The following is a 25,761-nucleotide window of genomic DNA, read 5'->3' as shown; positions in this document are numbered from 1 at the left end:
GCTTCCTGAATAAGGAGAGAATACACCTCGTTTGAAAAAGAATGTCTATCAGCCATAAAATGTTAACTCCTGTGTGGTTACAAACAAGGAAACAGTGCCCTGCTACAAAAAAAAAAAACAAAAAAAAAACCGCTGGTATGTGTAGAAACAAGAGGTTATGAATCTGCTTGAAGGCAACTTAAAACACACATTGTTTTAAAAGCATTGTTATTTGTGTTTCTACAAGTAGAAAAGCAGAATGCTGTAAAGTCTTCTTACTGCATAGTTTTCACAAGAAAAACCTGTATTTTTTAATCCTGCAAGTTTCATTCAAAAGCAGTTCAAATCACTCCAGATTACTTTGTAGTTCAGGGCTAAAAAGATTCCCCAAATCTGGAGAAGTAGATCCTCTCACTTCCAAAGTAATTAGAGGGTCTCTGTACAACTTGCTCACTCTACAAATAAACCTAATTCTAACAGGTCTCAAACCTAATGGAAGAATTCCCATAAGGAAATATGAATGCCCTTCCTGAGAGTTCGGGGACAGATTATTTTATTAGTTCAATATTATTTTTCTGCTGACTTACAATAAACAGGATGAAGCTCCCATTGACTTACTGAATTAATACATTTACACTGCACACAACCACCATGTTCAAACATTAGTCATTAGAATTAGTCTGCTGTAAAAACACAGATTGCTGGATTAGTTTAGACAAAAGTCAGCCTATTAGAATACAATAATGCAGCACTGGCAGGGCTAGGAAGAAAAATCATCTACTTCACACACAAAATCCTTCTTAATACAGTAATAAACTTGAGACTAAGTCAATGGTAAAAGTAAACACAAAAGAAGGAAATATAATACCACTGATATGAAAAATACAAGGGAGTGTTGTAAAGGGAATGACTCCAAGTAATTAATACTTCCTTCAGCATTTATAACCTTGTCGTTCCTTGCCATACATACAACCATTAGTTCATTCTGCTTGCAGTGAAAACAAAATATTTTTCAGAAAATCCTGTGTGAATGATGTTGAACCATTTTACCCACATTCTTGAGCAAATATTATGGAATCTTCTCACTATACAATTACTATAATCAAATATAAACCATTCCAAAGAACTGTAGAATTCCCTGAAGTGCTGCTACAGAAGACTGACCTCTTATAAAAAATACACTAAGATTTTGAATACTTTCAGATACCTAAACACAGAAAATTATCCTTGTTTTACAGTTAGAAGCTTAAAGTATCCACTAAATTAAGCTGCTTAACTGAAAATTCTTATCTGTTTTAAAAAGAACTCATCACATAGCCTTTCATATATTAAAGCTTTTAGTATGAGTTTTTAGTAGCTTTTTAGTATGAGTACCAAGGAAAGAAGAGTACACATTTGGAGGCCTTCAGATAGCTGTTCATCTCACATGGCAACTCATGAGAATTCCTAGGTCTGTGGAGACCCAACAGTCCACAGTACTGTTTATGACAGCTTTCTTAGTTCATTACTACAAATTTCCAAGCATGCAACAAAGGAGGAACTAGATACTAGATCTTTAGGAATCAGATCTCGCTGCCACTACCTCCTTTTGTCTGTCCCACACACCTTTGTGTCCCTCAGTCTACTCCCTGACCTTCTTTTCCCATCTTAGTGACATTAAGAAGTAGCAGTACTGAAGAAACAAGGGGATCAGTGGCAGATGCCAGGAGCTGGTGAAACAAGGGGATGAAGCATCAGGAGGAAGAAGTGGAGGCTGGGAAAACATGCAGATCTTTGGCAAAGGATGTGTGGTAACACACGCTGGGAACTCACTAAGGGCATGTCAATGTCAGGAGCAAGCCAGGGAAGGCTGGAATATGGAGGAGCTGAGGAGGCTGTTGATCTCATCTTTGTTCATTTCTAAACCTCTAAACCACTTGTTGTGCATGGGCAGATCTCCCAGGAAGCTCCACACAGCTCTGCACTATCGTCACTGCCTCTGTACGAAGATGCAGTAAAGCTGGTGCTGGAACAAGCATGGTGTGAACCATGACACTCCTCCAGATCACAGAGCTTAAATATTAATATAGCATTATTAGGGCAGTGTTTGCTTTAAAGGAAAACACCCTAATGTTTCAGACACTTCTGAATATTTTTCTGTTCACAAGAACAAATGCTGAACACAGTACAAAAAATGAGTTTATTTGTACAGTGCCACTAACGGTGTTCAATTTTGTTGCCATGTTCTAATTCTCCCCATTTGTGAGATATAGCCCACCAGAAGAAGAGAACATTAGTTCATGTCAACTGTAGAAGCTTGGCTTTTCCAAAGGGTTTTTTTGCTTTATGATCTTAGAAGTGAAAATTGTAATAAAGTACATATTGTCCTTTTCTAAAGGGCTTGCTTGCTTTACAGCTCTTTCATTTCATACTTAACATTCTCTCTTGCTGCCACATAAGAAGCAGCCAAAGCAATATAAATAAAGGCAAAATACACAAAAGCATATCAAGTTCCTGATCCCTGCTATAGAATCCACAGCACTAAATCAAGCACTAAACCCTTCTTCTGCAACTTGTGGGAGCAATCAGGTATTTCAGAACACACTTTCTAAAAGAACCTGAAGCAGAGGACATCTAAAGGAAATACTAAAGACATAGTCCCATCTAAATCCATATTTCTGGTGGTGCTTTCCTCTAGGCTGTGCAGAGTTGTCCCTAAGATTGGTCTGCAAAGATTCTCTGGCAGACTAGGAGGTAGATGGACAGAATAGAGTGGTGCAGGGAATCTATTCAGATGAGTCAAGCCATGACAGTAAATGAATTTGCTCCACAGCCTACAGAGGAACTCTCCCATAGAAGCTGTTTCTACAGAACTTCATCTAATTAAAAACTCATTGGATCACAGATGGCAAGAATGAACATGTCTCTTTGCCTTTTCATGCTCATCTTTAGGACACTATACTCAGTGCTAACCCTGTATCTTGTTTTCTATTGTGCAGTCCATGGATAAAAGATTCACAGCCACGTATTTAACTACCCAAAACTATGCCAATGCCTGCTGTCAAAACTGTTCTAACAAGTCAAGTTCAGGAGAAATGTGACACCACACCTCACTCGTCACTTTCTTCCCTGCTATTCTGCATCCGTCCACACATTTCCCCATTAAATGAACAACTGGCAGAGACCTTTACTACCAGAATTACATATATTTATTTTGCCATGATCTTCCTATTTAAAATGCAATTAACTTACAATTACTTTCCCCCCCCTTTCAGTGTTTTTAAAGAACAAGTCTGTGTAAATCAGACTGACCACATTCTGGCCCTTTTATCTAACAGTATTAGCTTAGATGTGAGAATCTAGAAGAAACATGGCTCAGTATACAAGACAGACATTGGCATGAATTTCTCTCTTTTGCATACAAGGAAAAATCTGTTGGGTGAAAACCGTAGTCATGGCTTAACACCAGCAAATACTGCATCTCAGAAATCAAATCTACTACATGAGTTTTTGAGGGATAACAAAAGGAGGAGGAGGAAGAGTGGAGACAAGATACTGCAGATTGAAGCAGTATGGTTTAGAACACCTGTTTTCACTCTTAACGATTTGGCCTCTGGGAATTTATATGGGATCACAGCTTTGCATTTACATTTGCATTAAAAACTTCAATTTTCTTCAGAAAGAGGCTAAGAGGACCCAAGGAGAAAAATGGGTAAGGGAAAAGTCAGCTTGCTCCTGAGATAATATGTGTCACCAACTCAGTGGCTCAGCTTGATTCTTCCTGTCTTTAAACAGACTGGTCACCTACAGTAAACGTCTATGCACAAAGTTCCCCCTTCTCTTTTTTCCCCCAACAGGTATTAATTTGCTTATAAACCAGATACCTTTTCTATCAAGGATTCAAGTAATATTATAGACGCAGATGTAAATATTTCTTGAGACAGAACACGTAGTTACCAGCTTACCAATAAAGTAGTACCACACATGCTTAAGAGAGAGTAATTCAACTTGCACGTGCAGCTGACACACTGGAGGGAAGGGATGCCATCCAGAGGCACCTCGAGAAGCTTGAGAGGTGGGTCTATGCAAACCTCATGAAGTTCAACAAAGCAAAGTACAAAGCCCTCTACCTGGGTTGTGGCACTCCCAGACACACCTACAAGCTGAGCAGAGAAGTGATTGAGTGCAGCCTTGTGGAGAAGGATTTGGGGGTGATGGCTGATGACAAACTCAACATTAGCTAGCCATGTGTGCTCACAGCCCAGAAGGGCTGTATCCAAAGAAGTGTGGTCAGCAGGTCATAGGAGGTGATCTGGCCTCTCTACCCTGCTCTTGTGAGACCCCACCTGGAGTGCTGTGCCCAGTTCTGGACGTGGAACTGGTGGAGCAAGTCCAGAGGAGGGTCACGAAGTTGATCAGAGGACTGGAGCACCATCCCTATGAAGACAGGCTGAGAAAGTTTGGGCTGTTCAGCCTGGAGAAGAGAAGTTGTGTGGAGAATGTGTGGAGACCTGATAACATTTCAGTGTCTCAAGAAGGCCTAGAGAACCTGGAGAGTGACTCTTTTTCTGTATCCTGATTTCAGCCAGGGCAGGGTTAAATTTTGTGCAATAGCTGAGAGGGGCACAGCCAGCACCCAGATGTGATACGACCTCATATCATTGCCAGGGGTGGGGGAAAAAGGACTCTCTTGGAGAAGGGTGTTCCTTCCAGTCCAAAACTTGGTGAGGAGAAGCCAGAACCATCTGGCACAAATTTATTGTAGCAGGCTCCACAGAGAGCATCTTTGGGTGTGAATCACCTTCTCTTTTGTACACTTTTGTTATTAACATTGCTGATGTTACTGCTCACTTTCTTATCTCATTGCTGTTTACAGTAAATTCTTCTTATCGCAACCCACAATCTTCACCTTTTGTGCCTCCAATTCTCTACTTCATTCTGGTGCAGTGGAAAGGGGGAAGGAAGCAGGAGCAAGAGAGTGGTGCGTGGACTGGGAGAGCCTCAGTGGGGGCACTGAACTGGGGAGTACTATTCCCACAACAGCCTGTAATGACAGGAAAAGGAATAATGGGTATACATGGAGAGAGGGGAAGTTTAGGTTACATATTAGGAGGAAATTTTTTACTGTGAGGGTGGAGAAACACTGAAACAGGTTGCCCAAGAAAGTTGTGGATGCCTCAACCCTGTGAGTGTTCAAAGCCAGGTCAGATAAAGCCTTGAGCAACTTGGTCTAGGGGAGGTGTCCCTGCCCATGACAGAGGGGGTTGGGAGTGAGTGATCCTTAAGGTCCATTCCAACCCCTTCACATTCTATGATTCTATCTCAAACAGTACAAACTTCATTTTAAAGGAAAAACAGAGTACTAAGAAATAGGAAATCTAAGAACTTAAAAGCTAAAATATGTTAATACTGGGTAAAGATTAAGAAAAATGTCCCATTCCTTATAAATAGTGCCATAGTAACATTTCCTTCAGATGAATGATTTCTTAAACAATGATCAAAGTAATTACTACTTCAAAAGTAGGATTCATAAAGAAATATCTATTTTATAATGCTATTAAAGAATATATGTGGAAGAGTGCACAGTAGCTTTGCAGATTGATTCTAGAAAAGCAGTTTCTTTCAGCCCAGATGTTGATACCTGCAGAAAGAGAGATCTGTAATCATATCAGCTGGGAATGAAGCCCAGTATTATGAACTTCACTACAATACATTCTAATTCAATTGAAAATCACATTTTTCTGCTATCTTCCTGAACCTTGAAAATGAACAGACTTCATGATATGTCAAAAGCCTTTAGCTCTATTCACTGCAAGAGTTTCACTGTATTAATTCCTTAGTATTTCCCTCATTAGCATAATCATATCTTCCTATTTCTCCCTCCTCTTCCTAAAAGATAATCAGTCTCTGAAGTGTTCCTCAGTAACCTGAAGAAAGGTAACACTAATGGAGAAAATAGAAACAGTACAAACTATAAAATAAAAGTATTTGATGAAAATAATAGGAAAACTTCTAGATATTATTTCTGAAATATGGAACAAGCTTTCCATGCTTTTTAAATGTCTAGATTCAATAAATAAATTTTAAGCCCACAAAATCACCCTCATGTAAACAGCTCAAGCCCAAGAGAAAGAATCAATTGCTTGGCAGGTTGGTTTCAGACACACTGGGCTAAGTATTCACAAAGTCTGACAAGGACCTCCTCCAGGGGAAGAAGAGTGAGACCATGAATTATTTATGTGAACAGTGATAATCCCTAACTTTGTTTAAATATACATGGAATCAAGTTTTGATGACCTTTGGGTAGATTATTCAAATTGTGCAATAATAATGTGGTTCTTGCCAGTAAGCCTTTTCTTTTTTTTTTCTATTTACATCTTGACATCATTTCAGAAAGAATACTTTTTTACACTTTTAATGGAAGTTTTGAATTTACTATTTTGTCTATTACTACTTCCTACTATTCTCATGTAACATGGCATTGCATATTTAATATTCAAAATCCAGCTACATGTATTTCATGTAGTGAGTGGCAGGCCATTGAATTATAAAACATGTTCACAAGATCTTATAGCCAGCAGAAAACTTATGGGGAAAAAAAAAGACACTCTATCGATTTTGAAATGTTTCTGATTGGCCAAAATTTTGCAAAACCCACACTGGTTTCTAACAGAACCCTATCTGAATCCCTGTCCTTTCCACCTTCATCCTAAGGAACCTGAAAACAACACATTAACTGGAGCAGCCAGTTGATAAATCCATCTCTATTTCTTGAAATTCTTCATCAGTGCAGTGAGAACTTCACTCCATGAAATTTCAATTGGCAGTTTACATGCATGTTGTAATTAAAGATGATTATGACCTAATTTTGTGGCTCAGGAGTTAAGTAACTCCTAAGGCAGGAAAACAAGGTTTGCATAAAATTATTGTTATGAATGCAAAACTGATGGTAGAAAGTATTTTGAAAGAAAGTTCTTTGAACTAAAGCTTTTCTAGAAATTATTTGCAAAGCATAATATTGGATCTTAAGTATTACACCCTCTTCTAATGTTAATAATTCCACTTTATTCACTCATAAAGCCCTGACGATTAGCTAGATATGCATGTGTAATACCTGCAGTTTTAAAACTATTCTTAATTAGACTATCAGGTATTCCCAGTAATTAAAACCAGTCATAGTCAATATTTTAAGTGCCTTATTTAGTCTTGAACAGTACCAAAATCTCACAAGTAATTGCTAGGATGATTTTCACAGTAACTGTTTTGCAGTCTTAACAGTGCTAAACATTTGAGTAATCCTCAAAAAAATCCAGAAAGAACAACAGATATAGCAGACCTAGGTATAAGTAAGTATTTGGGAAAACATTCTTGTGTCCAAAAAAAAAAATCCCACCTAAAATATTAATTTATATTTTACTGCTTGTGTCAACAACTTAAGCAACAACCTAATTACTCAATAAATATTTTTGGATTAAAAAAATAAAAGCTTTTCTGCAATAGCAAGAAAAAAAAAACAAAACAAACCAAACAAAGCCCCAACAAAATTCAGGGTTTTACTAAATTTTTCTAATCTCCCATATAAAGGAAATTGGCATTTCCCTTCTTCAGGTCTCATACTGAACAAAAGTGAAAGGAATAGGAAGAAAAGCTGCTGTGTCACTGCTGCAAGACAGGAACTGCCATAACCGATGAGCCCCCTCAGTGGTCATCTTAGCAGTTTTGTCTCAGAAGTCCCTGGTATTGCCTAAAGCCAAAGCCCTGTAAAACTTTCATTCATTCTGGCAAACAACTGAATGACAAGTTGTTTCTTCTTTGCAGAACTCTGCAGCTTTTGTAAATATATTACATTTCAAGGCATCATAAGTACTACAGAGATTTGATTCATCATTGGTTAAAGTCACTATCCTCTTGATGGTTTATACAGTGCTGATGTGACTTGAAATTTAAAAAAATCCACCAAATCGTCTTTCCCAGTCATTCCAATGCTTCTGAAATCTCAGCCATTACCTCAGCCTAAAATGTGTTATTAAAGCAATTAATCCCTAAGCACACACATTTAAGAGTGTCTTGTAGTAGTTGATTTCACCAGGGTAACAAAGCATGGCAAACAAAAATTTCCTTCTACCAATAGTAGATGTGTTCCATTCCAGCTCTTAATGCTCCCTGATCTTGTTGAAAAGAAGAAGGAAAGAAATGTGAAAGAAAGAAGAGTGCATTGACTTCACATCAGGTATTACTTTGTATGCCCTCTCCAGTGTTCATTCTTTGCTAGTTTAATCTCGCACGTATATCCTCTTATATAATTTTTTCTAGGACCTGTTTCACAATTTCCCTCTAGACTCTGTATGATTTTGTACTACCCTTGGCTGCTGTGCAAGATGAAAAGCAATGTCTTTGCTTGGTTTTGGACTGATACTGTACATTTGATTCATTATGTCTTTCTTGTAGACTACTACAAAATTCCAACTAATTATTAAATATGTAGTTAATTTAACTCAAGGTACAAGCAGAATTTAATTTAAGAGCATTTTAGTTAAATAATATTAAAATTCATTGTTACTAAAACAAGTACTACCAATAACAAAAAAACTAGTGTTAGAAAAATATGTCAGCCATAGACACTTGAGAAATTCTAAGCAATCAAAACTAATCAAATGTTGCTTCACACAAAGCTGAATAACAAATATGGGTTGAAAATGTTAGTAACAGTAGCTGGTGAACATAAAAGTATTGTGATACAGTAAACTGAGTAAATTCCAACCAGATTAAAACAGAAAAACATGTGTGGATAACAATGACAAAGTCTAATAAAAATAGGTATAACAGCGCTTCTCTCTCTCTTCTAATCCAGGTATGAGTGAAACTGGGTGGTTTCAAAAACATCCTCTGGGATACCCTCCTTGCCTCTAGCCATGTACACAATAAATTAAAGAAATCATTAGTAATGTGATTTTTCCTATATTTATTCCAGTCTACCTTTACAGAAGTATCTGGAAGTAGAGTACCCTTGCATTTCCTGGACAATGGTTTGCCTAGGAATTTCTCAGCTACAGAGATGTAAAGGATACTTCAGATTATTTACTACTACTAGTAGTGATTTTTCAAGTATAGTTAGGAACAAAACACCGAGTAATTCAATTTATAGCAGTTGGCTTCAAGAAGACAGCCAGCTTCAACAAGATTGCCAAGTGAGTAATCTCAATAACTTCTTAAATGCTATATCTATATTCACCTACTAAAAACAGAAGCTGCACGAAAAAGGGCAACAGAAATAGTCTTGAGGGTTTTAACCTTGAACACTGCAATGTCTTTTCCAGCCTAAATAATTCTATGATTGTATACACCATGGAACAAAGATTAGATGAATCATTTGAGAAGTCCCCAAAAGTTGTAACTAAGAAACACAGAATATGCTTGGAGTCTTGCAAATCAGATACAAAATATTAGATTCAATTTTAGGAAAGTACATGTTCAAATAATTTGAAAGAAATCTGAGCAATACTTTTAAAGTAGTTGTGTTAGTACCATCTCAGTAAATGAAAATGAAAGTTGTGGAAAGTACGCTTATTAAGGACACAAACATTTTGAAATAAAAATTTCTTAAATTCTAACAGTTGTTGAACTAATTTTTAATTACTTTTTTTCTTAGATGATATCCCATGTTTTAAGACAATCATTGGTTTTATTTCACAGAAGGGAAACATAAGCATGCAAAGTTTCTAATCCTCTGAAGAAGGGAGATTTAATTGGCCTGCTTTGCATACAGTGAAATCTCTGAAATTCAGGGGAAAAAAACCCCAGTCCATAAAAATCAAATGTCCATTTCTTTTCCTGGACTAAAACCTGGGTCCTGTTTCTTCTTTTTCTGTACATATTGTATATTCTGACTAACAAAAATCACAGGAAGAGGAATGCTTATGCACACATAACCTCTGTAAACTTGGAGTCAATGGGAGATTTGCCACCCATTGGAATGATGGAAGTAAGCAGGATATTTAATTGCCACACGATGAAACAGCTGATTCCACACAAGATAAATATAAACTTCTACTGGAAGTATACCTACTTGCCTGGAATGAGATCTACACATAAGAATTTTTTACATAAAAGACCAAAAATTAATACAGTCCATGTGGCACACAAAAGACAACCTACCTCTACTTACAGAATCCTTCCTTCTCAAATTATTACCTTATCTAGTGTCAGAAAACCTCCCTCTGCTTCTGTTGGTCCTTCTGGTAGGAGAGGAGCAGAATCTGGTACTAATCCTGAAGGTTGTTCTTCATATTCTTCTGAAAAGAGGAACCATAATTCACCATTATTAGAACTATGAAAGAATTTGTGAACCACCATGATGCTACAATCTAGCCAAAATCAGGATGTGAACAAAACCAGGTGAAAAATGTTTGAAGGCAAATGTATGAGAATTTATGAAAATTTATGCCATAAACCTTTATTTATACTAGCAAGTTTAGATTTAAATGTGATTTATATATTGGTTACTGTATAAAACCATTCAAACATTTACCTAAGAATGAAGTACATACTGTCAGGAAGCAGTGGATACTTAACAAGTGTATCTTACATGTTTCTTTTGATTCCGTAAGATGATCATCAACTGCAATAGCAAATTATTTACCAGAGATTTTTTTTTCACAATTGTACAACTGCTTCAAAAATTTTGTTTAGGTTTTGTCTTTCTTTGTTTTTCAGAACACTTTGTTAAGGCCCTCACTGAAGACTCTTCCTTCAGACTTCTCTCTGGGTTATCTTACAAGGAGGAAAGGCAGGGCAAAGTGCAGAGGATGTACAAGGAGAAGACAATAGGAAAGGGCATAGTCAATCTAACTTTTAATTGATCCCATCAAGTGAGCACAGTGTTATGTGCAAGTGTTTTTTAGGAAAGAAGCTCAAATACTAGATTTCACTTTAAAGACATAGGGAGGAACTAAAAAATGGGGAAAACCATCTTGAGAAATATTGGGTTAAAAGATTTCTAAATACCAGTATAACTGATAGTTTGATAGTTTAGGAAGACAAATGAATTTCTTGTAGTGTGCAACCACATGCTGTGTCCACAAGCTGAATATTTACACCAGCACACTGAGCATCTTTACACCAGTAAGTGGACTAAGTAGGATGCTTCCTATATTATTTGTTCAAATTCATCTAGGTTAGTCTGTATCAGTTTAATCAAAACTGTTTTAATGAAAAGGACCTGGTAGCAACTTCAGTGCTGAAATGTGAGATTTAACCATTACTGTTCTTTTAAAACTTCATACTGAAATCCAGATATTTGGGAAGTGAACATTCTCCATCAGAGCAGGGGGAAAATTAAGAGTTTGTACAAAAGCTAGATTTAATGGAAATTGCCTAAGAAAAAACCCCAAGACGTTTGCGAAATGCTCTGATGTGTCCTAAAACATTGCCAAGCTGAGGCCTGAATTAGTGGCTCTGTGTTAGAAGAGACAAGGGATCAATCCAGCTGACAGGTAATTAAGTCAGTAGTAAGCTGACTTATTCCATAAGCTGAAAGTGCAATGGTTAGCTAACTTAATACAATTTTTGCACCACAATAAGTCATCATTATGCCACGTGTGTACTACATAAATTCCTATCTTCGGAACAATAAGCAGAACAGCACGGTAAAATCTTGGAGCATCAGTTAAACCCACACCGGTATACCAGGAAGACAGCAGTAAACTTACTTTCACCAGCCACATAATTAGCTGGAAAATAGCCTTGCTGTCCATTTGCTAGGCTGCCAAACCACCAGTTATCATTATCTTTGTATAACACTTGGATAATGTCACTGCGATGGATGGTTAGCTCATCTGATCGATGCGCTGTGTAGTCATAAAGAGCCACTACCTAAAAGAGAGATAAGAACACCACAGCTTTATCACAACCATGCCACAGAGAAAAAAGCGCAACATTCACTTCCTCTTGCAGAAAAGCAGCTGAAACCAAAGCTGCACTTTGGTAAAAGCTGAGGCTGCCTCAAGTTTTGCTAATGGGATCAGGGGTGGTGGGAAAGCAGCAGGAGAGGCAAGATAAAGGACTGTGGGATTGCAGAAATGGTTAAGAACATTCAATTCACTAAGATTAGCTTCAAAACAGCAGCTGTTAGTTTTATAAGCAATTTGCTTGTGAAGCAAAAGGGAAAAAAAAACTTCATACAGTCACTTTCTCAGAATTGTTACACCATCTTCAGATCCCATTCTCTGTGTGCTCATGAAGCATATGTGTTTGAATAAATACTTCAACAGTATGACAGCTTTATCCAAGGAAAAATTTAATACAAAAAGACATTACAAAGTTTTGCTTTGATCAGTCAATTTTTTCTTTTTTATTTTCTATTTTTCATTTGTTTTGTTTAGCAATAAGCATTTGGATATACAATTTTACAAATATCTGCAAAAAATATATTTATATTCCATTTCACATAATAAATCTATTTGACAGTGAAATTCAGTGCAGCTATACTTTTATGGAAAAAAGTACTAGCAGTCATCAGGACCATGGATACTACATATAATAAAGTACTAGAAGCCTGCTTTCTACCCTGAATATGAAAATATCAAGTACAATTTCTTATTTATTTCCTATGCCTTATGAACAAAAATCTGTCCTAGTGAACTCTGAGCAGAGAAGCATGAAAGGAAAACAAATGAACTGAAAGAATAACGGAATTGCTCACTTCCCTCATCGTAAGTGAAGAGCAAAATTATGACCTATTTTACACACAGAATGCTGCTTCCCTACCTACAATCTTCACCACATATTCCTCTAATAAATTGTAAGTAGAGGTCAGAACCAGGGATCATTAGGAGCACTAGGAGGGGTAATGGGATTGAAGGAGACAGATAGGAAAAAACCCTTATTTTTTTATTACTCATGCATGCATTTAAATTTTAAGACTGCTGAATTCCACAGTGCTATTTACATTTGTATTTCTGCTTTGAGCAGGATCACCTGCAAGTTGCGTGTGTAGAAATATAGCCAATGTCACCTGTATTTCCATAATTCCATGTCACCAATTAAAGAGATTAAATCAGTTATGAATGGGAAAAGATGGAAGTGATGCTACCATTGTAAATTTTATGTGGCAGTTTGTGAGCTGGTCAGCACCAAAGAATTAGTATCAGCATAGTTTTCAGTAGACTGGAAATTTACCTAAATATGCATTCAGTAGTCCTGAATTTACATAAAGAAGCTAAACTATGAAATGTGTTTCATCATAACTCTCCTCCCTGCATTAGGAAAGCTAACAATAATTACAGGTGATGTTGGCAGTACAGAAATATGAACTGTAGAACAGAACCAAACTAAACCACACTAATGAACACCATGGCCATGTCCAGTAAGAGGTGCTCTAACAGTGCCCACTTCAGTTAAGTGACAATCTCATGAAACCATGAGGTCACTTAAGGTAAAAAAACCCAAAACCCAAAATGGAATGTAGGAATGCAACACTAATTACTTGGCAGCATGAAAAACAATGAAAGGCTAATCAAGAACGACTTTTTTTTGCCGGATCTTTTGCATTATACTTCCAGTGCAAATGCTGTATATTTTATTTTTTTTAATTACAAAAATTCAGTCACATGGAAACTGCCACAAACAGTTCAAACCAATCAAGTCTGTCTCTCAGAAATAAGAAATTAATATACCAATGTGTCCTGTAATACAAGTGGTATAGTAAGGCTGGGAATTGAAATAAAATGTAGAATTGCCATTATATTCTCTGTCAAAATATGATCAGAAAAATGACCATAACAGGATATAAGAAATGCACCTCAGAACCAAAGAAGAATGGATACCGCACACAATTACACCTAAAGCAGTGGAATTTCTTCTGGTGTAAAATTTAAAGATTTGTCAAGTTCTATTGGGGTCAATGTCCAAGCAAAAAATTTAAAAAAAATCTATATTCAACAAAATTTTATGATATTCTTTTTCAAGATTGATAAACCCAGAAGTAATGTAGTAATACAGTTATGAACACCTTTGTAAGAATTAAAAAATCTAAAGTAGGGAAAAAAACGTCCTTGGGATCATGCTAAAAGAAAGACATGCTTTCAAAAGCAGATACAGTATAACAGGTACAAAAGATATTGCAAAAAATTACATAATACTTACTGTCTCTTGCCCGGGTGGGCAACTGTTTCCTCCTCCCATTCCCAGTGCAGCCAGGCTGTCTTCATTCTAGAAGAATAAGTTGTTTTAAATTTTAATATGAAGCATTTTGCTAAACTACGATTATATTTTCATTTTTCCTGTAAGACAATATGAATTATCTACAACAAAATGCTTTTTTCACAAAAGAAAAAGCAGAAGTGATGTTCAGCAAAACTGAGTAATATTGGCTATTGGCTGGTAGATGTTTAGAAAAAGATATTAAATTTTTCAAGTATGTGCACTGCACTAAAGACACAACTGGACTGAAGACTGTGCAGTCCAAGCTTGTTTGCATTGCAAACACTACAGCACATATTTAAGAAGTTGTTGCAAACTGGGAATATTACTCATTACCTCTAAACCAGTATGCAAAAATGTCACTTCCATATAATGGAGAATTTTAGGTTGGTCTTAATAACCAGTACTTCAATTCTAATTGTTCTATCCTCACCACTTGCTCTTCACACTTTCAATGAATTCAAAAGAATAGTAGGTGTATATTCCAATAATCAGGATAAGCCTGAACCTTAAAATAATTTGATTTTTGTAAAATAATTGAATGCTTAAGCTAAAAGAAGACTTAGAATAGAAAAATTATGAAAATTAGCAGAGGAAAAACAGACTAAGGGGAAAAAAAAGGAAGAGGTGGAAATCCTTTGCTGGTGTTACTTAATTTTTTTTTACAATGGTCTTCTAAACAAAGGGGAAACCAATTTCCCCTTCATTTTGTGTGCATCATACAGCATACACACTACCATACAGTACAGAAATACTACACAGCAATTAAAATATTTTAGAAGTGGTGACTGTGTGCTTTGTGAAGTAAACATTTCCACCTCTAAAAGATATATTGCATTATAACCATTTAAATCTGAAAATTTTAATCCAACATACTTTATCTCTTTCATATTTTACAACCATTCCTATATATATCTTTTGCATGCACTTCTTTCTCTTCTTCTGTTTTTAAAAAATCTATCTATAATGTATTGTTCTTTTTATTTTCAATGTTTGCAGTTTTTTAAATTTTTTTTTTATTATGGTGTTCCAAGGAACATCATTACAAATTACAGAGAAAATCCTTGCAAATGCTCAGTAGAATAAATGCCATTCTTGAGAATGGATTCTTGCCCTCAATGTGGTTTCCATAATTTAGCTGGGCTTATCCCATATGGGAAAGAAATCCCTGACTATCCTGATCTCCATCCAGTCTTCAGATTGTTTTGGTACTGCCACTCTAGTTACAGATACACACAGTAGTTATAGATGAACTCAGTACAAAAGCAAACAGTTGCACTCAGCTCTTATCATCTACCAGAACATCTGAGCCTACCACCTAAATAGTTCTGAATAATTATGTACATGCACAGAAGGAAAAACAAACAAAAAAAAAAAGTGTAACTGCCTGATTTGATAAACAAATTTTGAACAAAGACTGGTGGAGCTGCAGTTCAGAGTACACTGCTTGTTCAGTGGTCTATTGGTAGTCAGCACTGTTGTACAGGTTTCAGCTAATTCTCATTTTCAAGGTTAAGAGAACTGTGCAGGCAATGTGCTTTAGCCTGTGGGATGGGAGTGCCTCCTGTTGCTCAAAAATGATTCATCAGAATTATTAGCAGTATTATTTAGGCATCTAGCTCGGGTACTCATATTGCCCCATTATTGTGTCTCAATCTGTCTCTCTCTCATTTTTTAATAAAGTATTTATGTGGCTCTCAAACACTGAAGAACAGCTTGAAGAGAGCAAGCTGTGTGGAAATAACAAGCTAACATCTATGAGTCACCCTGAGACTATGCTGAATGTTCTCAGACACTGCCTTAAAACTTTTACGGCAACAACAATCCAAAGAGGTGCCTTCTGAAGAGGTGCTCTGGGTACGTCCCCGGCTGCACACAGCTCTACCTCCAGCTGTCAAGGGCAATTGCCATGGCTGCTACCACACACACAGCAACTGCCTCTGCTGGGCCCTGCCATCCCTCCAGTAGTGCCAACTACCAGCTACACCACAAGAAACACCCAACAAAAACTAGTGCCCTTTCAGCTTAGAAATATCATTTTTTAAATGCTGTGTCACAAGATTAGGGCACATTTTCAGGATTTTGAAAAAAGCAACAGCCATATTGAATGGTATGAATACATCATTCTTAATACAATATTAATGTCTCCTTTTTTTCCTGCAGGATGGAAACTAGCTAATCCTTTTCTTGCACTGGAACAGATGTGGGGCTATAGCTTTGTCCTGTGGAGTTGGTCTTTTTGGGAGGCAGACCATCTGTGAGAAACAGAAACAAAGTGCTTGCTAAAAAAGTGTGCCATGTCACACTGACTGTGGTTGAACAAAGCTATCAGGAGCTTCCAGCATTAAGGAACATTCTCAGAGGAAGACAAATAGATCCATCAGTTGATGCAGAGTTCTACACCATGGAGTATCACACTGGTTATCTGCGACTAACCCTCTTAGATACCCTTGACATTTCTAACTCAAAACTGAACAAAGATGTTCCAACATACTGATACAAAAGAGACCATCGCATGTGAGAGTAACCTGATACATTGTTGTACCAAGTTTTACAGATTCCTGATAATAGCCCTAATTAAAATGTTTATGACTACTTTTTAATGGGTCAGTTTCAGTGATTGCTCAAATGGAGCTTTTGCTTTTTGATGCAGATGTATAGTGGCATGTATACAGAATTTGGGTATTAGATAGTGCTCATTCCCTTAGGAGAAGGAGCACTGAGAAAGAACAAGTGATATCTCATTGCTGCCTTTTCTGTAAAAACATCAGGATTTCATTTCTAGTACTGAACCAATATACTTCAATTATCACAATATCAAAATTTAAAGAAAAAAATTATTCATATAGTTTCATATGCTTCTTCCTTATATGTAAGCATATTATTCACTGTAACAGAATAAACATACAGACTAAATTCAACCTCTAATTAGCCATTAACTCTTAATAGTAGCACATGGAAAATAAGCTTTTCTAAGATTAATTTTAGGCAGACCCGACACATACTGGGGTGAACCCCACTATGCACACATGGCCAAAGTCATGCTTCCTCCTTTTCCCATCAGTGACAGACTCAGGGACATGAAGAAGGACAAACATCTATTGCCTGGATGCTTCCCAGTAGCACTGCTTCCCTCCACTCCACCTCCCCACACCTGCTGACACAGTGCAAGACAAACTGGGAATATTACTCATGCAAACACTCCAGAAAAAACACAAGGAATGTGTGTTACAGCTTCTCTTGTGTGTCCAGTAAATCTGAGCCTCAGTGTGAAATAGCCAACATTCTGAGGCTGTTACCTTTAGCAGATTTCTTTTGTTGCTGCTTTTGGTTTTTGGTGGTTTCTTGATTAGTTTTTTTTAAAGGAGAAAGAATAAGAAATTAACTTTTAGAGCCTGATTGAAAACCCTTGGTTGGCTTAAAAGTTAATATGCAAAACATTTGAAAATTCTACAGAATAAATCTGAGATTTTACTGTTGCTCCATTGTCCTTTTCCTTAATATCCTACAGGTCACAGATTTACTTAATTGTCTCCTCCCCTAAGAACACTATGCAATCTCTTTACTCTTTACTAAATGAAGTTTTAAATTAAATGCTATGTAAGATGAGACTTAGAAGAAAACAGCTGGATACTGTTAGCACTTCTGTATTTTGTTCTCACTCTCTGGTCCTAGCTCAGGACAACTAAGTACAAATTTAGTCTATGGGAAACAGAAATACAAATACTAGTATTAACAGCTAAATTAAAATTATGCTAGAACTATCAATTGGCAAGAATGATAAATTCTTCTTCAGTCATAATTAATGTGTCCATAGACACTGTAAAGTTACTTTCTTAGGCTTCAGATAACTACAATCCAGATTTGATTACAGCCTTTCAATATTTAATAAGCATGGGAATCTATAATTTGCCTAGAGGAAGAAAGGACCAAAACTGCACCAGGCTGCACTTTATAAATACCTGCAATGTACAAACAGAAATCAGAAATGCAAACATTGCTGCTGCAGAAAAACCTACAAGGATTACGAAAAAAAGACAAAAAAGAAAAAAATAGAAAAAGACCAATTCAAAAACATGTTAAATACCCCAACTCCTGAAATTATTCAAAACCTCCTCAACTATTTCACCATTTCTAAAAATGCTAGTTTTTTATTTTAATTACTTGGTTAACCTGCATTTATATATATTAATGCGTTTATAATAGAAGAAGCAAAAAATATATTCAAAACCTTAATTTAGCCCTCTCAAAAAAAAGTATTTTAAATTAGCTGCTACCTAGCATTTCACAAAAAAGTTGGTCCTGCAAAAGTTTATCAAGCCTGCTATGATGGAGAACACTACATTACTGGTTGAACAATATATATTTTTCCCTAAAAAATTAGATATGATGGCTAAATATTTGAAAACAGGAGAACAGGAATCATTTAGCAACTAACACAACAACAATGTAAAACCATGCTTTCAAAATTTCTGGGTGAATCCTATGTATCTTACAAGCTTTCCACAACTATCTTAACAGATTCTCTTAAAATAGGTAGGTCCAAAAAATCCTAAAGCAATCTAAACCAAACCCCAAACTGAAATTTGGGGTAAAACAGATATAAATGACCCAAGGTAATTTATGCCCATTTATTACATTTCTCTCAAGAATTAAAACTAGTGCAATTACAACAGAATATTAAACCATGCCATTCTGTCCAGGGGAGTAGGAGGATTAACCTCTCCAGTACAACAGGCCCAGCTTCATGGAGACACAAATGCACTCAGTATTCAGAAGCACCACTGCTTCTTTCTTCACTAGTTTATCTATACATTTTGTGTTTAATACAGGTTCATCAAATGTATAGCTGCAATTATTGGCATTTACAGATTCTGTTGGATTTTTATTACGGTGATCAGGAAACCAGAAATAAATGAAATAACGAATATAATTAGGAGAAGCTTACAATCAATATTTAAGAGATAAACAATGGAGTAAACAGAGGATAGCTGTGATTTAACTTGTTACAAAAAGATGAAGTATGAGTAAACAATGAAAACATGGTGCTGCAATGAGAATTTAATTCCAAGTTATTGTCTTTGCTTTTCTCTCAGCTACTCATCAACACCTGTTTTTTTTAGTAAAAAACAAAAAACATATGAGTGTGATCTTATTTATTTATTTCTAAACAACAAAAATTAAGTAATGAAAAAATATAAAGCTTTTGATTTGCAGATATCTGATCTCACTACCAGCTGGTCACAGCATAAGCTAATTTGGCCATGTAGACAATTGGTTTGAAGACACCTCTTTTGGATAAAGACAGGATAAAAAAACACCGCTCTACAAGAGAGAGAACTTGTGAATAGTGACATTTGATAGTTAAACATCAATTTAAAAAAAATGCAAAGAGAAAATTCCTTACCTTCTGTAGTCTACCCAATAGTGTTCGACTAAGAGGATTTCCTACTGGGCTGAAGCACCCTGTGAAAAGAAAAGGCTGTGAATTTTCTGCTTGTTATCCTTTTCCATCGAATAAACCATTTTATTTTAAAATCATTATGTTAGCAGGGTGTGTTTGACAAAATTCTAATGAAAAGCAGCAGCATCTTTCAATCACAACTATGCATCCTTCAGTCAGGAACAGTTGGAGGGTTTATTTAACTAACAGACCTGACACAAGGTTAACTAATCCAATATTTCCATTCAAATGATTTGGAGAAGTAGCTCAAGCTATGTCCACATGCCACCTCGTGCTCAAAGCTGACACTATTATCTAGGCTGTATTGCTTTTCTCTTCATTGAAATTCCAAGTAATGCATACAAAGTTTTCCAACAGAAATGATCACAAAAACTCACAAAGGAATTACTTCCTTATTTTATCTGAAAGAATAACTATTCCTATTCAGTGTTTCCCTTTGATCATCTAAGTTCCTATCACAACACATCTTGCTGTTTATTTTATTCACTGTCTACATAGAACACTTGAACAAGTACTTGTAAATTCTTTTCTTTTCAGACCATTATGTTAACTACTAAGCTCAGGAAAATCCTTTCATCATCTATGGATTTATCTTTTTGTTATTGGTCTCCTCAGCTGTATACTTAAGAAAACATCTTAAAAAGAAAAGATACAAAAAAATTGGAAAATCGTTGAACATGACAGTGAAAAATGCTACCGCTTCACTGGAGAACAGTTTCTCAAGTACAGAAATGCCAGGCAACACAGAGTTAAGCTCACTGGATTTTCTCTGTGAGACACTAGCTTTGAAACAAATTTTGTTTTTAAAGAAAAATAAGTTCTGAAAACTCATTTTCATCTGCCACACCAAAAACCTGCTTTTGAGGAGTCTAGTATCTGAATAAAGGGGACTTTTCAGATTCAGATTCCCATGTAGTGGCAGAGCTCCACAAGGAAACTTGCACAACTCCACCTACAGTATATTTTCTAAAGCCTAGTGGTTTTGACTTGCACAGGAGATTTACTCATAAATGTTTAATCATTAAGATATTTAGATATTTCTAACTAGAATAAAAGCTGCAAGCTCAAATAATGATAGCTAAACCATGCTCCTGCAAATCTGCATGTGACTAATCTACTTGTGAGAAATACTAAATAATGCGCAATAATGGATTATTCAGCTCCATGTATGAATTAAAACATCTTTATCTTAATAATTTTGGAAAATCTTGTATAAATTCTGAAATACTTTATTTTGAAAGGCTTACTTTGCTTTTAATACTTTTTCCCATCTCTTTTAAGAAGAAGAATGAGATGAGAATGTAAACCATTTTCTGAATTCAACCCATACTTAAAGACAGTAGTCCTGAAGGCAACGTTTTTTCAAACAAGCTGTTTGCTAAAATATTTGTTCAGCACTAACCAAAACTCAGTGGGGATATTACTCCTATTAATATTGTTATCTACACACTCTCTAAGCCAGAAAACCATAGATGATACTACATATGGATATACTATCACATACACATGTTGTATCAAGTCTTTGAACAAAAAACAAACAAACTGAAAACCAATAAAATGTCTGCATGATAAATGTTTTTTTAGACAGACAATCTGAGCATTGGAGTGTTGTGCCAACTCACACAAACCCATATTAAGATAAAAGATATATAAAATATTTGATAAAAACAATTGTTTGTCTGGAAAAATATTCAAGTTGTAATTAAAAACAACATTGATCTGCATTTTTATCTGTAACATCATTGACCTTCACATTTTTCTAAGGAAAACATGCATTACTTCCAAGTGCTCCTGGATTGTATGTTTATGCATGTCAGTACTGCTGTGCAGCCTCTATATTCAGTTGTTTATCAGGTGAAAACTGTATGGTTAGACTGATATTCCCAATTCAGCCCCAATAAAGGGCAGCACAGACCTGCTATGCTGCAAGTGTAGAACAGACAGATGTGTTAGTCAAAGATATAAGGAGTGCTGTATGGAATTCTAGAAGCTGGCACTGGTTCAGACTCAGTGTTTTCCATTACTAGAGACAAAACAAATAAAAAATTCTTATAACTTTGCTTGAGGTATAAACAGACCACAGCACACCTGGGCACAAATATTCTATGATCATGCCTATTGCTTACTCCAAAGTAGACTTTAGGGCTGTTACTTGCTTTTAATTATCAAGCATTCATTTCTGTAGCCCCTACATTCAAAATGGTCATATTAAAAACTCCCAAGCAAACAAAACAAACCCAAACCAACAAAAAAATTCTGTTCCCATCTTCCTCATTCACAAAACAAGCTCCATTCAGCAGACAAGGGAATATCTATTCCTTCTTCCCCAAATGAAGCAGTAGAATTTTAAAGCAATGTTCCACAGCTATGGGGCTGATATGGTTCCATGCTTGATGAAGCATGTAAATGACATCAAGCAGGTGTGACTAACAGCCTCAGAGTGCTTGCTTTGGTTCTCTCCCATCCAGGCAGTACATGCTTTTTAACTACTATATTGACACTGAGGTTGGTATTCCAGAAGGACATTTCCTCTTGATCTAAAAATTAAGTTTACAGCACACTGTGACCTGCTGAGACTCTCGCTTAGTCTGAGCTCATGGAAAGGTCATTAAATTCTTTGTAAGGTCAAGGCCAAAACAGCCCCAATGCCCAGGGTAATCTGGATTGTCCTATGTTAAGGTTGCCTCAGAATCATTAATGGAGAAGCATTTTTATTGATGCAGATGCTTTATTTGTTCTCTCCAACAATCTTTTGTTTTATCTGCTGTCTTCCCATTTAAAACATATACATCTTGAGAAGATAATCTTCCCAATGAAAGTATCAATATTTGAATAACTGCATTTCATCTTACTCTGCATTGATTCTTCAGTGGTTTCCTTTACATGGAATTTTGCATGAGAAGATCATACTACTTCTAGAGGAACATAGTGCTAATGTCTAGCTGCAAATCAGGCATCTCAAAACAACAGATGCTAATCCTTTACCTCAAATTATCAGAATTTTCACATCAATGCAATTTAACAGCAGGACTTCTCTTCTTTAGGGTCCACATAACCCTATTGTTACAATTATGGCATAAGCCTATCAAAGAACTGGTTTGAAAAACAGTGTACCAGTCTGCCTTGAGAGGAGTCTGAAACCATGCTAGTTTCCTATACAATTTGAACAGAGAACTGAAAGTGTACCCTCAGTTCCCCTTGGTCACTTCTGACAATTTATTCTTTGCCAGTATGACTGCAGCCTGAGAGGAAAGAAGACAGAAGTTGTCCTGTCCAAAACGTGTCTGTAATACCAAGTCTCAGTCTTATTGCATGCTTTCACTGAAAAGCTACTCTCTGCTCTAGATCACCTCACATCAGTGTGAGGTGATCAAATTCTAAGTAGTTGGACTGAAATGCACAAAGTAGATGAGCTCACTAGCAAATAGACTTGACCTATATAGAAATTGATATGACAGCAGCCCCTGAATAGAACTTGTAATAATTAAGAACACTTCCTTTAAAATAACAGCATCTTTAGTGATTTCATTTTAAACTAATAGCATGAGAAGCAGAAGAGGGAAAAAGTCTTTCTAAGCAGTCACATAATTCCACTTTTATCCTACTGGACTGTCTATAATCACCCAATGTGAAAAGTTTTTGTGAAAAAATGCTATTTTGAAAAAGGCCTGGAGAACATTTGTTACAGAAGAACTCCCGTTTTAGTGAACTTTTCAAAAGAAGGCCTTTTCTCACTTTGTGAAATGTTCTTGAGAAATTAATTTTGTAATTACTAAAGGCATGTGAGCATAATAAACCTCTAAGGGTTCCAGTTACATAGAATCGATAGCTAATGAAATCATCCAAAAGTTCACCCTGGAAAATTCCCAGAAAATCACAGAGCAAAGGACAAATATATATTTAAGAAAACTGAAATATGTTAATATTCAGACATTTCTGTGACAAACACCTCTAAAGCATGCAGAGAGAGGAGAAAAAATCTTACCTACTCTAGTCACACACTATTTGGTTTTTAATTGAGTTTATTTAGGTTTATAATAATTGCTAATGTCTCAAAACCCACAAAAAATCCTGGAAGACATGAAAATAAACAATGCCTCTAGGAAATTGTATTTCTTATTGCAGACATCTTTATGAATTATATCATGGTCTCTTGCAACTCAGTGCAGTTAAAATAAACCAAATTAAATAACAAACAATGGGAAAAAGGTCAAGTCAGAAATGAGATGAATATGTGTAGATCAGCTCATTCCTCTTCCTACTCATCTTCTGAGACTTTAAAGCTGTTTCCAGTAACGAGAATGATGTTCTCAGCACAGTCACCTAGTGCAGTATGACCAAAAGTAGGGCCTTTGTGACCAAAGATCTTTTAGCATGCAATATAACCTCTACTTTAGGTTCCATAGGTTTCAAAGGAAAGTTTTGAGGTTAATAAAGTAAAAGCTTTCAGCTATTTCTGAAATTTCATTTTCCAAACTATGTATAATGTAGGGAATGAAGATAATTTTGTAATGATCTAAATATATATTAATCTTCCCTCAAAGACTTTATCCTCAAACCAATTATATTCTAATAGCTTTATCCTCAAACCAATTATATTCTAATAGATCCAATATTATATAAATATAGTATTAAATATATAGAACATTAAATAATATAGAATTCATTCTATAAAAAGATTGTTTATATATTGGATAAGAACCTCTTTTCCTTTATTTAAACACATGATCACAAATACATTTAAAACCCACCACAAACTTTTTCAGATGCAGTTCACACAAAATGAAAGGAGCACCTACTTAACACAAGCATACTTTTTCATTTTACCAGCAAAGCAGATGTTTCACCAATATCCATTGCTTTAGGCGAAAATCCACTTCCAACTCGGCTCTCCATAATTTAGTCTAGCACCTACGATTTTGAAGATATTCCAGACTGAACAGCAGAATTGATAGGAGCAAAGTATGTTGAAAACTGGTTTAGTAAGGTTTAATCTGCATCATAGTGACAGGACATGAAGAAATTATCTCAAACTGCTTTAGGGGAGACTCAGGTTAGACATCAGGAAGTGTTTCTTCATGAAAGGGGCTGTTTAGTTATAGAATGGGCTGTCCAGGGAGGTGGTGGAGTCCCCATCCCTGCAAGTGTTCAAGAAACTACTGGATGTGACACTTAGTGCCATGGTCTAGTTGACAAGGTGACCCTTGGTAAAGCTTGAACTCAGTGATGTTGTAGGCCTTTTCCAACCTAAACAATGCTGTGATTCTGTGATCTTGCAAAACACTTAAAATGCAGGTGCTTAAAACAAGCAGCTCTCATGTGCTGTATATACAAAGGTGTTGTGATGGCAACATTACTGAATGCAAAAGCCTTCTATGAACACTCATAAGATTCTTGCAGAGTATTCTGCACTGACAGAAGTCCACCCAGTGTCACCCCATGCCATTACTACCACTCTCCTTGTCTCTTCCACACCTTTTTATTCTATCAAAGCATCTGGAAAAAGTTGAACTATATCCTCAATGTCATTCTCATTTCCTAAGTGGGGTTCCAGTTTATTAAACTAAATCTATTCACTTAAAACCAAAACCCAAAATCTATAGGACAAATGGAATCCCTCTCTCTTTACTGTCTCACTTTTTCTAAGTTATATAGAGAAACATCTGTTTATTTATTTTGCCCATTGGATATGAGAGCTGTTTACATGCTATTACACTTCAGTAAAATGAGAGACAAGAAATCTCTGGCAGCTCTACTGCTGCCAGACGTCATTCCTCCAGTTAGTGGTGATTGACCTAGATGGCAGGCATAAAAAAAACCCAAATCCACCCCACCTTACCCTCTCCACACTCAGCTGAAACAGCTGGGCTGATAGGTGGAAAAGCAGGACTTATTTTTGTTTCCCTTCCCCATCCCTATTAATACAATGAAAACTTGAAAACAAACAAAATAATATTGGGAAATTATGTCAATAGATCAAGCTTTGCTTGCCATTCAAAATACTACACTGTATAGAAAAGTCTGTACAGAAGGATACACTTTCAATGAAAAAGTAAGTAATGGTTACCTTTTCAATCAACTGTTTACTAAATACTGGTATGAAAAAGAGTTATCTAGAAAAAAAACCTCTAGGGAGTTGC

General features: G+C 36.1%; 1 protein-coding gene across 2 annotated transcripts in view; it reads right to left on the bottom strand.

Annotated features, from left to right (window-relative positions):
- The window catches only part of AHI1 (Abelson helper integration site 1), an 85,480-nt gene that overhangs the window by 4,850 nt on the left and 54,869 nt on the right, over nt 1-25,761 (bottom strand). For both annotated transcript variants that reach the window (XM_054280136.1, XM_054280135.1), the window contains exons 20-23: nt 19,565-19,623; nt 14,101-14,166; nt 11,667-11,829; nt 10,150-10,250 (exon numbers count right to left, since the gene is read on the bottom strand). In XM_054280136.1, coding sequence (XP_054136111.1) covers nt 10,150-10,250; nt 11,667-11,829; nt 14,101-14,166; nt 19,565-19,623 — 389 coding nt within the window. The remainder of the gene's footprint in view (nt 1-10,149; nt 10,251-11,666; nt 11,830-14,100; nt 14,167-19,564; nt 19,624-25,761) is intronic.

This window comes from Melozone crissalis, unplaced genomic scaffold (assembly GCF_028551555.1).
Source record: "Melozone crissalis strain CALT ecotype California unplaced genomic scaffold, PUWL_Pcris_2 ptg000027l_1, whole genome shotgun sequence".
Lineage (NCBI taxonomy): Eukaryota > Metazoa > Chordata > Aves > Passeriformes > Passerellidae > Melozone > Melozone crissalis.
This window is presented reverse-complemented; position numbering and strand designations above follow the sequence as displayed.